At 40.1% G+C, this 15,867-nt stretch overlaps 3 protein-coding genes across 3 annotated transcripts; all 3 read right to left on the bottom strand.

Moving 5' to 3' along the window:
* Positions 1–237: 237 nt before the first annotated feature.
* Positions 238–3,161, bottom strand: LOC116327735 (P2Y purinoceptor 14-like). The gene is made up of 4 exons (XM_031749386.2): positions 3,115–3,161; positions 2,237–2,351; positions 1,877–2,136; positions 238–1,682 (listed from the first exon to the last, which is right to left on the bottom strand). Exons 2-4 carry the CDS (start codon positions 2,339–2,341, stop codon positions 1,031–1,033), a joined length of 1,017 nt encoding a protein of 338 aa, XP_031605246.2. The 5' UTR covers positions 2,342–2,351; positions 3,115–3,161; the 3' UTR covers positions 238–1,030.
* Positions 3,162–6,740: 3,579 nt separating this feature from the next.
* Positions 6,741–11,973, bottom strand: LOC120437736 (zinc finger protein 525-like). The gene is made up of 2 exons (XM_039608282.1): positions 11,764–11,973; positions 6,741–7,970 (listed from the first exon to the last, which is right to left on the bottom strand). The coding sequence occupies exons 1-2, from the start codon at positions 11,830–11,832 to the stop codon at positions 7,221–7,223; spliced, it is 819 nt and encodes a 272-aa protein (XP_039464216.1). The 5' UTR covers positions 11,833–11,973; the 3' UTR covers positions 6,741–7,220.
* Positions 11,974–13,082: 1,109 nt separating this feature from the next.
* Positions 13,083–14,402, bottom strand: LOC116327736 (P2Y purinoceptor 14-like). The gene is made up of 3 exons (XM_031749388.2): positions 14,298–14,402; positions 13,935–14,194; positions 13,083–13,737 (listed from the first exon to the last, which is right to left on the bottom strand). Exons 1-3 carry the CDS (start codon positions 14,400–14,402, stop codon positions 13,083–13,085), a joined length of 1,020 nt encoding a protein of 339 aa, XP_031605248.2.
* Positions 14,403–15,867: the final 1,465 nt, after the last annotated feature.

Raw genomic sequence — 15,867 nt, 5'->3', positions numbered from 1 at the left:
TTTTCCGTTCACTTACTTTTGAAAACAAAGCCTCATTTCTGCTGTTGAATAGGCTACTGAACAAATTAAAGCTTTTTAAAATTATGCAAAATTGCAAAATGCTTGGTTGTGTCTCTAATCAAACCTCTGTAACTTTGCTCTGCTCCACTTCAGCAGCATCAGTTAATGTTCATATGTTCATTAATGGTTTTCTTTTGTTTTTGATCTACTGCAGAATATTTTTAAGGTCATCTGCTATAAAATCCCAGGCCAGGAAAATCGCCTTCATCTTTTTCTGTGTTTTATCCTCAGTTACTTTGACACAAGTGTCGCAAGTGTCAAAGGTTTGTTTTTATAGATATAATAATAAGGAAATGTACTGATACGTGATCAGAATTATAATATTTCTCTCTCAGGAAAAAATTCCCTGAATCGAATCGAATTGAATTGTGGATAGAATCGATTCGGGACCTTGTGAATCGGAATTGAATCGATTCTAGAAATCAGTGACGGTAACCAGCCCTAAAAAGACATAGAAGGGGGACAAGGAAGGAAACAAAAAAGGGGAAGCATGGGAACAAAAGAGGGAGACAGAAAAATAGGACTAACTAGGAGCTGGAGAGCAAGGAAGACACACACATATAGCGAGGGAGAGAAGGACACATAGATGAAGACAAAGGCACAAAGGTAACCTAAGAACATAAACCAGAAATCGCAAATATACTCAGTGACATAAAAAGTCAATACTAAGTTGTATAAAACTAAATCAGTAACTCATATGAGTCAAAGAGCCAGAACCATGACGAATGAATTTGACCATAGACTGGTTAATTTCATTCATGCTAAATCATCATTTGGCTTATTCCTGAAAAGTAGAAACATAAACACTCATGGCATCTTCAATACCATCTATGTGGGAATGTTTCTGTGTTGTCTTTAGCTCTGTTTTGATATCTGACTTGTGGTTTCTGAGGATATCGGTCCATGACACTGTTTTCATCTCACTCAAAACGAATTGAAATCTGTGCATAAAATGTAAATGTTCTCACAACTAACTGGTTCGAGTCACTTGTCCTAATGTAATGATGTCCAGCTTGTCCTTGCTGCTCTTATTCTCCTCGTTTGTAGTCGGATGTTTGGCTCTCACCTTCTCCCCAAAAGTATTGCTGAGGAAAAAGTAAACAACAGGGTCCAGGCAGATGTTGAAAACTGACACCATGGTGGTCACCTCCTTCAGGTAGAACAATACTGGACCTACTGAGTCATCGCTCCACAGAAACGTAAAGGGAAGATGAACCAGGTGAAACGGGACAAAGCAAACACAGAAGATGCTGACCAGCACCAACACGTTCCTGCGATACTTCACCAGCTTCTCAGAGCCAGAGGAGGTCAGCTGCTTCTGCTGCGCCTCCAACACCCTGCGGAAGATGCTGTAGTAGAAGAAGACCAGCGATATGAAGACCAAGAGGAAGATGATTGCAGAGAAGGTGTGGAGAATTCTGAACAACAGGCTGACTGATGGAGTAAACAGGTGAACGCAGCGGCTAGGATTAAAGGTCAGAGGTTTCTGGGAGCTGAAAAAAATGATAACATAGACGACTGTTGGAGCCAGGAGAAAAACCCAGGTGATGACAGAGATGATTCGTGCAGTTTGCACTGTCTGCAGCATGTGAGTTCCTGAAGGATGGATGATCCTTAGATACCTGGAGAGAGACGAGAAAGAGAAGGCAGAATACAACTTCACTAATCAGTCACAAAGGTGCCTAATCTGAAGAAGTCAGTTAAGTCAAAAACATACATTCATGCTTTTGTCAGGAGCACATTGTAGTGGTTAACCAATCAATCTAGTTTTCACATTATCGTTAACTACAGCCTTAAATAAGTAAAGGTTCCTTACCTGTTGGCAGCGATGTACCCCATGAATAGTATACTGGCATACATGTTAATGAATAAGGCAGAAGCTCCAACGCTGCAGTACAGCCTACGAATGATGGGAGAGCTGCTGGCATAGTAGGTAATGCGGAGTGGCAGACAGAGGCAGAGCAGGAAGTCAGCAGCTGTCAGGTTCTTCAGGTAGACCATCAAGCTGTTGGATACCTCAGGCCAATCTCGACAAAGATAGACCTTCAATGTAAAGCCATTGAGGAGTAAACCCACCTGAAAATAGACAGAGTGGAAGGAAAAGAAAAGGATTGGTGCATACACCGGCACATAAACCAATTTCTAACAGAGCACAATTTTATAATTTTAAACTTACGAGGAACACCAGACTGTAGACTGCCATAAAGTATGGGTTAATGGATGTCTCATCAACATCATAGGTCTGGTTCAAAGATGAAGTCAAATTTTTTTGGACAACCATGGTTCTTGTGCTGAAAAATATATCCACTTTTCTCAGTTAAACTGTGTAAAAATCCTCTTTGAAATGATTCACCTCCACGGTCTCTTGGTTTGTTGTGTTAAATCAATGTTGGACCAATTTTTAATATGTACATGTTATGTACAGTCTGTAGTTTTAGAAGGAAGCATTCATGAGTGAAGATGAGTCAACCATCTCATGAATCTTATAACAATCCATTAAGCACAAGCTGAAGTGGTGAACTGTAGGCACAATCTGGACTCATAGCCAAAATTGTATTGTTGTTAGCCAAGCAACTTTTGCTTATCCAATTAGCAGATTTTTATCTCAAAACAAGACAATTTTGTCAGATGTAAGAATATTTGGCTTATTTCAAGTAGAGCTGATTTGCAGTGTAACAGTTTAGTGGGTGGTCACAGACCGTTTCTCTCTATATTTCTCTCCTGACTGATCTCTGGTTTGTTTTTGGTTTCCTTATCATTTTTAGCTTGAAACAGTAGATGTAGACTATACAGGTGTTTTCTTCTCTTGAGAGATGAAACCAGCAAAATTAGTGTTCTCAAACATTTTCAGCATATTTAAGTGTGAGGTAGTTTGCCAGTGCACTTGGCACCAGGAAATCCTGAGCCTTAGTCAAAAGAAGATTTGTATTCATATATTCAGATTACCTTCCTGAACACTAGCAGAAGCCTGCTGACTTTTTTTCCTTTAGTCAGGACTGGTTATTTTCTATCAGAAGTATTAAAGATGAGAGACTGAGAAATATCAGGACTCACCTCTGGTTCTGCAGCTTTCTGAGAGGAGGAAAAGTTGCTTCAGCTGTTCTGAGTGTGACGGTACGATGTAGATCAGGAAATACACAGTGTGATCACACTGCCTGCCCACTACTATATTTCCTCTTTCTCTTCGCTGTTAATCTGTCACAACATATTTTCAAGACAGACGTCATTCTCTGATTAGTTGCTGATACACTTTTTATTTTAGCGCTGACTCACTTTATTACCACTGATTGATTTTTTACTAATGTCCTTCACCTCTTCATCACTACAGCTAACATGAGACAGTAACTGCAGCTAATTCAGACTGCATGTGAAACAAGTTTCACTAGGTTTCAGCAGCTCTGAATTTGTAACAGTATGTGTACGTTTTAACCAGACCTGTGTTGAGAAATCGCAGCTTCACTCATCAGTTCAGTGGAAAAATGCCAAAGGAAGTAGCTGGTGTGGTGCAAATTTATGCAACATAGAAACATACAAAAACCTGCGAGACATAAAACGGTTTTTAAAGGACAAGCTGACATGCAGAAAAAACACAGGCACCAGTCATCAACTCTGAGCTTCAGCAAAGCTTCGATTCTAGAGTCTAATATTTAAAATAAACCTTGGAATTGTTCAGCTGCTTTCCAGTGTGTAAATGTAAACATGGACTTATTTAAACCAGTTTATTACTTTTTGTCTCTTTCTCTTTCTAACTTGTGTCACAGTCCTTTGCTGTGAACTTACAGAGCTGACAGCCTCTGTTATGTGTTTTCCTTCTGTTTTTGTTCTGTTTGTAAGACTAACAAATAAAAGGCATCTTCTTTCCACCACTTGTCCAATGAGTGTCTCAGCTTCACATTTGAGCATTTGGCACCAGAACACGCTAACCCTTTGTCAATTACAACTTTGTGATAGTATCATTAGATCTGCATCTTGGATACAGGCAGAAGACAGCTGTGGTTCTGATGCAGCTGTGTGGAGGGAAAATTTCAGTGCTAAATGTCATCTTTTAAGTCAAGCATGGAATCAGTAAAAGTACAAAATATCTTAGGATGAGGAATCAGCAGGATTTAAAAGCGTTTCTGAAGTTTTGTTAGGTTAGCAGGATAAGCTGCTTCTATCATTGTACGCTCTCAATGTAATGACATAACTGTAGATTAGGAAACACAGTGACCACACAGCCAGCCTGCACTTTGACTTGTTTCCAGTTTGTCTTCAGTGCTATACTTGGTCAACATATCAAACAACTCTTTGATTGGATGTAATTTAGATTAAGCTGCCAATCTTTAGCCCCAAAGAAACCCAGATGCAGGAAGTTGATTTTGGCTCTCTGATTAAAAAGTCCAATCTCTGATCTTGTGAGTCTTACCCAGTAGATCATGTAGGGTTCAGCTGGGGCCGATGTGGGTGAGGGGACTCACCCACTACTATCTCAGTATGGTCCAGGTAACCTGCTAACTCTGACATGTAGAAAACTGAATAGGCCTGCAGGTCGAATCATATCAGTCTCACCTGATGACGGAAGTGCGCTCCTATTGATTCTGTTATTTCTGGGATGATTTTAGTAGCCTGGACAGCAAGCTCCAAGGAAAAAAAAAATGTAATCAAATTTAAAGGATAACACTCAGACTTTTTTCTTTACAATTTGAAAAAAAAAGGTTAAAAGGCCAAAGTCCACAATTTAGAATTTAATTGCAGGAAATTTTAATTTTCCAAAGCAACATCAAAATCAAATAATAAAAATCACAAAACAATAATAAAAATCTCTTAAACTATACGTATCTAATTTTACTACTCTGAGTTAATGCTGATCTTGTTATCTTTAGTGAGGAGAGGCTGGAGGAGGGATGAGCAGTGTCAGATCTGAAGATGCTCTTATTCTTATTGTTCTGTGTTGATGATAATCACCCAACAAGAAAGCAGCTGGGCATCCAGTGGAAGTATGCTGTAGATCAAAATCCTTCTGAATTAGCCATCAAACGCTGTAAAACTTAGGAGATGATAAGCCAAAAATTCCAAAATCAATTCACAGGTTGGACTGCTGTTAGTGTCTCTGCTGGAACTTTTAACTGTGAACCTCTTAGATCCAGTCTTCTGAATTGGTCATCTTGCAGAAGATAAAAGGGAAGACCCCATCTTCTCCTAACTTTTATACTGACCCCACCCCCACATTCATTCAGGTTGTGGACATTTAATCATCCAAAGTCCACCCAAAGCTCAACTCTCTCTCTCTCTCTGACTTACATGATTTAACACAAAGTCTAAACTTTTAAATGCTAAAATCACTTCATTACACTTTGTTTTTCTCAGCATAAAGAATTCACATCATATATAAACATTGAATCACACATGGATATAATTCACTTCATGTTACAATCAGTTTATGTGATTCTACTTCAATTAGATTTGTGGGGGATTTTTTCACATGAACATTCATTTTAACATTAATCCCTTATCAATTACAGAGATAGAAATGCTTGGAACACCTGCATATTTCTGGAGCTAAAAATAAATAAGTCTGGATTGATATTTTCTCTTAAATCAGCACTGTCAGTGACTGATTGTAACATCCTGAGGCAATAACGATTCTTTAATTAAACTTCATTAAAACACGTCTGGCTCACTGCAGATTTCCTGTCGAGGTCATTACATTTTGATGATCTTGATTTCATGTTGGTTGGAGCTGTGCAGCTCAAGAAAACAGCTAAGACTTTAACAGAAGGAAGAGTTAAAACAGAAAGCAGTGAAATATTAACCTGTATGTGTCACCACCACCATTGAACATCACCCTCATCTTTTAGTGCACCTTCTTCAGTTATGCTGAACAAGCATTTACCCCAGAAAACAAGAGCAACACGAGCCCTGAGGACGCGTTCCCAGTGGTTACCACCTCATCAGCTGTTATTTGGTTCATTGTAGCTCAAGCTGTGCAAACTCACACACACAGTGAGATGCTGACAAGGAGGGAATCTACCTGTAGAGTCACGTGTCTCAGTTACTCTTCTCTTAAATGTTCCTCTCCAACAGAAGCAGTAATGTCTCCAGTCAAAGTCTTGTTAGAATGTGGAAACCTGCTCTGCTCAACCTCAGTCTGTTTCTTTCAGTGTTTATTAAAACGCTCAGAGCATCATCTTACATAAATGTGTCCATTCCTCTGACCTGTGACTGTGGCTGCTGTCCGTGGTGCTGATCAGATATTGGAATGATGCTCATAACATTACTGATTATTGCTCCATGCTGATATTTCTGCATTTAGTCAGCAGCTACATGAATACTGACTCAGCAACATAAACATCAGCACACTGACCAAAGTGTTGTTCTCTTTGCAGCCTTAAAAGATAAAAGTCAAGAGGAAACTGAAGTAAAAAAAAAAAAGTCACTATTTCTCCATCAGTTATGATACATTTGAAAGTGAAAAAGAAACCTGAGTCTGTGTGTAAAATATTAAGATGTTTACTGTGTCAGACTCAATATAAAAGACGTTGAAGCTTCAGTGAAAGCTTGAGTAACAACTCTGATAGAGGTCACCTTCACCTCTCCAGACTCCGCCCTGTTCTCTCAGGAGTACCTGATAGTTTTGTTTCTGCCACCTGCATGAGCCAGTATGACTGCGGAACACTGCATAAAAGAAACAGGAAGGGTTCAAAAAGAAAACCTTTATTTAGAGAGCATATCTAAATCCAGGTGCAAATACAAAGCGTGAAAGCTCACCTTTAAAGACTCACTGTATAGACCTGAATTAAACAAATCAGAACAGGAAACATCAAGAAAACAAGAAAATAATCAGCAATAAAAGACCTAAAAGTAAATCCCTAAACAACAAAATAAAATCAAAAACGGTTAAAGCAGCAAAAACGATTAGGACAATAAGCTTAAACTAAGAAAAGGAGTAAAAATGAAATCAGTTAAGATCAACATCAGTCCACTGAACAGGCCCCACAAGAGTGTTTCAGTCATTTCTTTATCAAGCTGACATTTGTCAAATAAATAAACAACTCCATACCCTTTATCCATTAGCCTGCTTGGGCTGGACTGAGGTCAGTTTTGTCATCAGACTGTGAGTGAAGGTCGTGCCCACAAGCCAGTTCTTATTACCCCTGCTACAGGGGCAAAAGCTTAAACTTCTACACAGGCTGTTGATTCCCAGCCTCAGCTTTCATTTGCATTGCTCTCTTGACCTGTTTGTCTCTCCACCTGTGACCAAGGTTGTGATTGTACAGAAGGCTTCGATCAGGGAACACGTCCCCGCAGCGACTGCATGGGTACCCGGTGTGAGAGAGTTGATGCTCCTTCAGGCTGTTTTGCCAAACAAACGTTTCCCCGCACGTTTCGCACCAGAACGGTCTCTCTCCAGTGTGCAGACGCCTGTGGTGGTTTAGACTGGACCGCTGAGTGAAGGTTTTGTTGCACTTGTCGCACCAGTATGGCTTCTCTCCAGTGTGGCTACGGCGATGGCTCTTTAGGGCCCCCAGGTATGCAAAGGTTTTGTCACACAGGTCACAGCTATATGGTTTCTCTCCAGTGTGCAACCGTTGATGGCCCCTGAGGGAGCCAGACTCTGTAAACTGTTTGCCACATTCGTCACAAACATAGTGTTTCTCTCCAGTGTGAACACGGAGATGCCTTTTCAGGGTATCTGAAAGTGCGAAGGCTGAGCCGCACTCTTCACAGCTGTAGGGTTTCTCTCCTGTGTGGATGCGCTGGTGGATTTGTAGAGTGGTTAAAGTGTTGAAAGCTGCTCCACACTCATCACAGCTGTGCGGTCTCTCTCCGGTGTGAATTCTCTGGTGAAGCTTTAAATTGTGTTTTGACTTAAAGGTCTTGTTGCAGTCCTGGCACTGGTGCACACCACATCCGGTCTTCTTCTTCTGTTTCTGAATAAACAGCAGACAGAAAGAGAGAGCAGTGATGTTAGAGTCAATGAAGGAACAAAAAAATAAAACAAAAGCACTCAGAGAGATCTATACTAAAACTGTGATGTTTTATGGTGTTTTTATTAAAAATGCTGAGGTCAGCAGTGTTAACATGGAAATTCTTTGTGTAGTATCTTAATCTTTGTGTGTCAGTGTGAAGTCCTACTTCTGTATCGAAAAATAATGTTTTAAATACCCCAAACAAAAAAAAAGTGCCTGTAGTGTTTTTAACAAGGATGTTGGTGACACCGAGTTAAACCACAAATGAAGACCCTGGAGTTTAGTTGCAGCTTGTTTAATTGTCTCCATGAACATGTGGTGAAAACTGAAATGACAGAAAATAAACTCCATCTCAACAGGTAGAATCATGTTTACATCAATAAAGAGCATTACTCTCACTAAAATATTCATGTTAGCAAAATATACATTAATATCCAAAGCTATCTGTATAAACTGTCATATAAGGTAACTTACGGCATTCCAGCCTGATAATTCAGAGTAGATGGCATCTGATTACATCTCCATATTGCCTTTAGTATGTGGAGTAGTGATGCGCGAATCATGAACGAATCGTTCAATACTCGAAAATCACTTTACTGACTCGTGAATCATGATTCACAAGCCCAACTGACTCACTGACTCATCCCTGTTGCTGTTAGCAAACTAATTCCATTAGTAGAAATATATCTAGTTATAATTAAAATTGTGGAGAAAAACACAACAGCCAGTATCTTAACAAAAACATTTCTGCTCTGAACTGGAAGAAAAAACCCTGAGTAGAAGCTCACATCAAGACAATAGCTCCTCGGTTCACAGTAGCATCGCTCTGCTAACATGCTAACAGCACATTTGAGGTACTCACCCCCTCCCTCCTGTGCTGAATCATAGCATAAATGAATCACTCACTCACCCCCTCCCTCCTGGCTCACAGCTTCTTCTTCTTAGTTGGCAACCAATGTTAAGGCACACTACCGCCCACTGGCTCACAGCTCAGTGGACATTTAGATTAGAAAATATATATTTGACACATTTAAGGAAAATACTAATAAAATAAAATAAAAATAAATAAAATAAATGTTCCCTTTAGAATTTATTTTTGCTCTTTTTTGCTCTATAAAATTGTTTTCTTTTGGAATCACTCATCTTAGCATCTTTGTTTCTCTTTTCATATACATGAAAAGAGAAAAAAAAAATTAAGTTTGAGTGAAAATGTACATTTTTTGCACTCTGGTCAACTGACTCAGTGACTCAAATGACTGAAAAAACCCGATTCACTTTGGTGAGTGACTCATTAAAACTTGATTCAGTAAAAAGAATCAAATTTACCATCACTAATGTGGAGCCTGTTTCTCAGCAAAAACAGAGTGCTTGACCAAAACCGGAAGTGCGCCGCCAGAACAGGAAATACATTTTAGCGATATTTTCCTTTTATCTAAAACATATGTAAAGCATGAATTATTCATTTTAACAACACATTAATTTTTTAATGAAAAATCCTTTCATAATTATTTTAAACTTATGAACTTATTTATTCAGAGAAATGTCTTAAGGGCAACACAGTGCCTATTATGAATATTATAATATTAAATATATGAAGTTGGCAGGTGGTCCTTTATCCTAATCAGTGTGACGCTGACTTTTGACCTTGAAGCATTACATGCTAAAATGGTATATATTTTTATATTTACACATATGACTGGGGCAGAATTCTTTGAAATCTTTGGCTTCAAAAAGCTGCAGTGTCTAACTTTATGGGTCACTGTGACATCATAGGGTGTTGTAATGAAAAACTAAAAGGTGTGTAGAACAGCTCTCTCCTTGCCCTTTCATATGATGTATTACTCAATATGGTTGATTGAAATTATATTTCAAGGTTGACTTTGACCATGCTCACTAACAGTGAAGGCCAAGGTCAAATGCTTAGCTAACCTTGGTACTTGTGTCCTTTAAGGTCTAGTATATTGCTGTGACATTTGAATATGATTCATAAGAATTTGTGCATGATATAAAGCTTTTACTGATTTTCGATTTCCTGGCTGTAAACAATAGTGAACACTGAGCTGAAACGAGATGAGCGTCCTGGTCCTGTTGTCAATTATTATTTTACTAATGAACATCAATACATTAACTTTTTTTTCTCTCATATATCCACTTGTCACATGTTCTATCACAAAGTAGGAAAGCTGTTGAAATCAAGCCTGCTTTGGTTCTGTACACAAACACTGTTACCTTGTCCTCACAGCTACTGGCAGAGAGCGAGTCCGGAAATGGAAAATAATCTAAGCTCCCCGTGAGCCGGGGCCTCCGTGGATTCCCTTTCACGGTTCATAAAGAGCTTAAAGTGTACAGAATAAAGCCGTGGCTGATGTTTACAAAAAGAATTTTTACAGAAAGCTGGGCTGCAGCCGAGTGGTTTCCAGTGCTTCAGAGCACCACACAAAGGCCAAAGGTGGAGGCATCTGCTTTCTTCTTCACTCACTGTGTTTACACATCTCTGCATTTAATCATTACTAGACACTCCCCCGGTGAGTATTAGCCCTTTTCCATTAGTACCCACTCGGTTCGGGTCGGCACGGCTTGCCATGGTTTTCAGTGTTTTCCATTAGGTGGCAATCTGAAAATATCACATCAACAGATTAACCAGTCAGTGTCGTCCAGTCATTGGTGTCACCTGATGATTCTTAGAGCGCCTCCTTCAATGATGGAAATGACTACACACAAAAACAACGCTGTGTTCCCAGAGTCTTGTGGTCAGAAATATTTTGTCATTCACAGATTACATTTTTCTAAACTTAACCAGATCTATAATTCTGTATCCCCCTTATGTGATAGATGCAATATCGGTGAAGGTTCCTTTGCACATCTATTTTGGCATTGCCCTGTCTTGAAAGCTTTTTGGAGTCAGATTTTTACGTGGTTTTCAAACCAATTTAGGAAAAAAAGTACCACTTGATGGTACATTGGCTATACTTGGATCATTTGCATCAATCGAATCTTTTTCCTTTTCACAACAGATAATTACAATGGGTATGCTGGCTGCAAAGAAACGTATTCTTTTACAGTGGCGGTCTTCTTCGGCCCCGTGTTTAAAAGGTGGCTTAATAAGATGGTGTCAGATAAGATTTGATAGAAAAGGGGAAACTGGCGAGTTTTTGTACGATTTGGCAGCCATTTCTAGAATTCCTAAAAACTAACTAATCATAATTCATGCCTCACACTCCACCTGAATTTTCTTATTTTATTTTACTTTTTATTTAGTTAACATTGTTATAATTTTTCTTCTTCTCTCTCCTTTTTCTTTTTTTCATGCTTATAAGTTCACAAATGCCAAATGTAGTAATTGTCCCCAATTGAATCTGTATGAGCATGTTGTGTTTAATTTAAAAGAAAAAATAAAATCAATAAATAAATATTTATGACTACAATTTGAGCCCATACTCTCTGTTATCATGGGCTGCACACCTGCGGAGCCCTGCACGATGACCCCGCGGGGCTTATCTGGATCATTAACATCATTATCACTGTCATTACTTTCCCTCGTGTTTAAGGCTGCATCACCTCGACACAGGCTACCGAAAAGAAAGCACAGAACATATCTAATAACTCCCACGGCAGCCAGGGGGTGTGTCTGCGATGCCTGTTGCAAGTTAGCTGTTCAGAGTCAACTGTACACGGCAGAAACACGTGTATTCTTCCACCCACGTGTATTCTGACCACAAGGTCAGATATAAACCCGCGCGTCCTGCTCACTGACCTGGGCTCCTGAGGAGGTGGCGGAGGCTCCAGCAGTCTGCTGCTCTGGCTCTTGGCTCTCCTGCATCATTCCGGTCCTACAGTGTGAATCCAGCAGCGGCGTACTCGGTCTGTGGCAGGAAAGCACACCGGACAGCTGATATCTCCTGCGCGTTCTCGCGAACTCACCAAAAAGCGCGTGCCGGAGAATTAAGAGCCGCCCCCCAATTCCCGTTAATTCCCCGCAGATCTCGCGGTGTTTGCTCACCGACACAAAGGCATTTTTATGACAGGAGCGCTGTACTCAAAAGATGTTTAAGGTTTCACAGACTCGAGGTTCAGAATTACAGTTTAAAGAAATAACTTCATATAAAACTTTTAAAGTGAGAAGTTCTTTTTATTTAAATAATAAAAACAATCCAAGCAAAACTCAAAATCTGCAAATTCTTATCACAGACAATGTGTACATGTCCAGAAAAGACAAAGAATCACTAAGAGCACATCTGCTCTCAGAGATAATGAGATCATAAAATCAGGTTACAGTTAAAAGGCAAAAATAAAAACTTTAATCAAATTTAATCAGAAGGAAAACCAGTGCAGAAAATTATCAGACAAGATCAGATTCTTCAGACTCATGTGGAGCTCTTTGTTCTCATACAGATTATTAGTGCAGCTAATCATAAAGGTATAATTCTACCCCCCTTGGCTCACTAGTGCAAGACGCATGATTAAAATATATTTAAATTATCTAAAGAATAAAACACTTTTTATGTGGAATGGATATGTAAATACTCCAGAAAAAAGCATCAGTGCGGGAGTCACAAAAGGGTGCAGCTTGATCAATGTGGAATGACATATTATTGTTTGAAACAACCAAACAAAACATTAAAACATTAAATTGGATTTTAGCTCCAGTGCAGAACAAACCTGTGAAAGCATCTGTGGAAAAACAGTAAAGAAGCAAAACAAACTGGAAATCTTAGATATTTTCTTTGTAAGCATAAGCAGTTGTTTCATTTTCCAAGCTTGGATTTTCATGTACAGATTACTGCTGAAAGATAAAAAGCTCATCTGGATATGTGTAAATGTTAAAACTGTTTCCAGAGATAGATATTTAACGATGTGCTTTGTTTGTATGAATCTGACCACACACTGGTTCACTTTGTTCATGCTAAAGCTAAATGCTAGCAACATAAACACTGATACTGTGTGTTTGTGCTGAGTTCAGCCTCATGTTGATATCTGAGCACAGAAGAACCTGTTCATGAGGACGGGGATCCATGACACTGGTTTCACTAATCGGACTCTCAAATGCTGTACGTTGCCTTACAGATCACTACCTTACATCACTGGTGTTGATGTAGTGATGTCCAGCTGCTCCCTGCTGCTCTCGCTCTCCTCATTTGCTTGTTGGATGTTGGTCCTCCTGGACGCCTTTCTCACCTGAGCTCGAAAAGTCTTACTGAGGAAAAAGTAAACAAGAGGGTCCAGACAGACGTTGAAAACTGACACCATGGCGGTCACCTCCTCCAGGTAGTACAACGCTGGACCCACAGAGCAGCTGGTCCACAGAAAAGTAAAGGGAAGTCGAACCAGGTGATAGGGGACAAAGCAAACACAGAAGATGCTGACAAGCAGAAACATGTTCCTGCGAGACTTCAAGAGCTTCTCAGAGCCAGAGGCCAGCTGACTCTGCTGTGCCTGCAACACCCTGCGGGAGATGCTGTAGTAGAAGAAGACCAGGGATATGAAGACTAATAGGACAATGATGACAGAGAAGGTGTGGAGGATGGTGTACAGCAGGCTGACTGATGAACTAAAGAAATCTACACAATGGCTAGGATTAGAGATCAAAGGTTGCTTGGAGCTGATAAAAAAGCTGATAAAAGCGATTGTTGGAGCCAGGAGAATAACCCAGGTGATGACAGAGATGATTCTCGCAGTTCGTACTGTTTGCGGGATGTGAGTTCCTGAAGGATGTACGATTTTCTGATACCTGAAGACAGAAGAGGAAGGAGGCAGAATACAACTTCACTAATCAGTCACAAATGTGCCAAATCTGCAAAGGTCAATATTGAGCCAGAAAAAGGTACATTTATGCTTTTGTTAGGAGCACAGGGTGTGTACTTAACCATTTAATCTCGTTTTTACGCTGTCATGAACAACAGTCTGAAATCAGTAAAGGTTTCTTACCTGTTGGCAGCGATGTATGCCATAAATATGATGCTGGTGTACATGTTAAGGAAAAAAGCAGGAGCCCCAACTGTGCAGTGGAGCAGCTGAACCATGGGAGAGCTGCTGATATAGTGGATTATGCGCAGTGGCAGAGAGAGGCAGAGAAGGAAGTCAGCAGCTGTCAGGTTCTTCAGGTAGACCATCAAGCTGCTTGATGCCTGCTGCTGAGCTTGGCAACAGTAAAACTTCATGATGAAACCATTGAGGAGTAAACCCACCTGATGAGACACAGAGAGGACAGAGAGGACAGGACTTTGGTAGATGCACAGAGAACCTTGAACCAATTTCTAACAAAACAAAATCTGAAAATTTGAAACTTACCAGAAACACCAGACTGTAGACCAGCACAAAAAAAGTGTTGACTGATGTGTTGTCAACATCACAGGTCTGGTTCAAAGCCGATGTCTCATTTTTTGAGTAAACCATGTTTCTGGACATGAAAAAAAAAACACTCAATAAAACACTCTTTTAAACTGTATATAAATGCTAGGTTTCTCTTTGAAACAATATTTATTCATAGCATTTTAGTTATCTGTGTTAAATCAGTGTCAGACAAACTTTAAATATTATGCTACATCTCTCTTTGAGACAGCGGTTTTGAAATATGACCTCTTCTGGTGAAGGTTTAGACAGTTAATTAAATGTAGTTTCTATGTGATGCACCTACATGTTCTTGTAGTGTTGAAAGTAAAATTGAGACACTTAAATGCAAATACAGAAATCGCTGACACCATCTTTTGTGTACAGTCGGTAGTTGTGGAAAGAAGCATACATGAGTGAAGATGAGTCAACCCCCTCATGAATCTATAACAATCCATTAAGCACAAGCTGAAGCGGTGAACTGTAGGCAGAACCTGGACTCATCACTGAACATAACGTTCCTCTATGTGTTCACGTTCCAGTGCACATGGTACTGACACCAGACCTGGCGGTGAAGGGCAGTCATGGCGGGCTTCCCAGGCCCCTATGAGCTGGGAAATTGGCTGTAAGGAGTGTATTCTGGATTGCCTGGGTAGCGATCCATCGGTCATATCGTCCAGCAAACCTTGACTGCAAGTTTGTAGAAGACTGCCCACAGTCATCAGAGCTGACAGGGTGAGGAAGCCATCTCCTTTTGTTGTTGACGTCCACTTTGCAGCCTGTCACTGACATCCCTCATTACATGAAACTTGGCCTTCAATTTGGAGATGGTACTAGGGCTCACTCCAAATAATGCTACAACTTGGTTTTGTGGAACATCAGCTCTAACATGGCATGCTTAGAGCAGAAAACAACTTCGGTGCTCACAGGTGCTGCTAAACAGTCAGCTGATTTTCAGCACCAGGGGTACCGGAAGCTCAAAACTAGAGTCAACAGCAGAATAAGCTGTTTGGCAGAGAACATTTGGTAAGCTGTTCATGGGCGCAACTCACAAATGCATTTTTGGCACCTTTAAGAAGTTTAGACACATGAACCAACCTGTTCATGTGTCTAACCATTTTCCCCCACTCGGCGACACATCCACTGGGGGTCAAACTCTGGTAATTGGTGATTCTCTTCTGAGGAAGCTTGAAAAAAGGTGAAAAAAGTGGACTAGTCAGCAGGATGCGAGTAAAGATGCAGGAGGAGAACTGTACCGGTGAGTTAACAGCATATCACTGCATCATACACCGGGAAACGCTGTGTGGTAAAGTCCTAAAAATGGAGCATGTAATGATCACCGTAATGCAAACCGTAAATTTTATCTGAGCTAAAAGTTTAAATCACCGTCAATTTCAGTCTTTTATGTGGGAAATAGATTCAGAGTTTGCCGACATTCCTCATCATACAGAGGTCCGTTGGCTGAGTTGGGATAAAAATTCTCAATAGAGTTTTTGAGCTCAGCAAGGAAACCTGTCAGTTCATGGACATG

This window comes from Oreochromis aureus, linkage group 3, assembly GCF_013358895.1.
Source record: "Oreochromis aureus strain Israel breed Guangdong linkage group 3, ZZ_aureus, whole genome shotgun sequence".
NCBI lineage: Eukaryota > Metazoa > Chordata > Actinopteri > Cichliformes > Cichlidae > Oreochromis > Oreochromis aureus.
This window is presented reverse-complemented; position numbering and strand designations above follow the sequence as displayed.

Coding starts and splice junctions, on each gene's coding strand:
- LOC116327735 (XM_031749386.2), bottom strand. CDS start 2,341: ATGGTTGTCCAAAAAAATTTGACTTCATCTTTGAACCAGACCTATGAT. Junction 2,137..2,236: donor TCTACAGTCTGGTGTTCCTC/GTAAGTTTAAAA, acceptor GTCTATTTTCAG/GTGGGTTTACTCCTCAATGG. Junction 1,683..1,876: donor GGGTACATCGCTGCCAACAG/GTAAGGAACCTT, acceptor GTCTCTCTCCAG/GTATCTAAGGATCATCCATC.
- LOC120437736 (XM_039608282.1), bottom strand. CDS start 11,832: ATGATGCAGGAGAGCCAAGAGCCAGAGCAGCAGACTGCTGGAGCCTCC. Junction 7,971..11,763: donor CCACCTCCTCAGGAGCCCAG/GTCAGTGAGCAG, acceptor CTGTTTATTCAG/AAACAGAAGAAGAAGACCGG.
- LOC116327736 (XM_031749388.2), bottom strand. CDS start 14,402: ATGGTTTACTCAAAAAATGAGACATCGGCTTTGAACCAGACCTGTGAT. Junction 14,195..14,297: donor TCTACAGTCTGGTGTTTCTG/GTAAGTTTCAAA, acceptor GTGTCTCATCAG/GTGGGTTTACTCCTCAATGG. Junction 13,738..13,934: donor GCATACATCGCTGCCAACAG/GTAAGAAACCTT, acceptor TTCTGTCTTCAG/GTATCAGAAAATCGTACATC.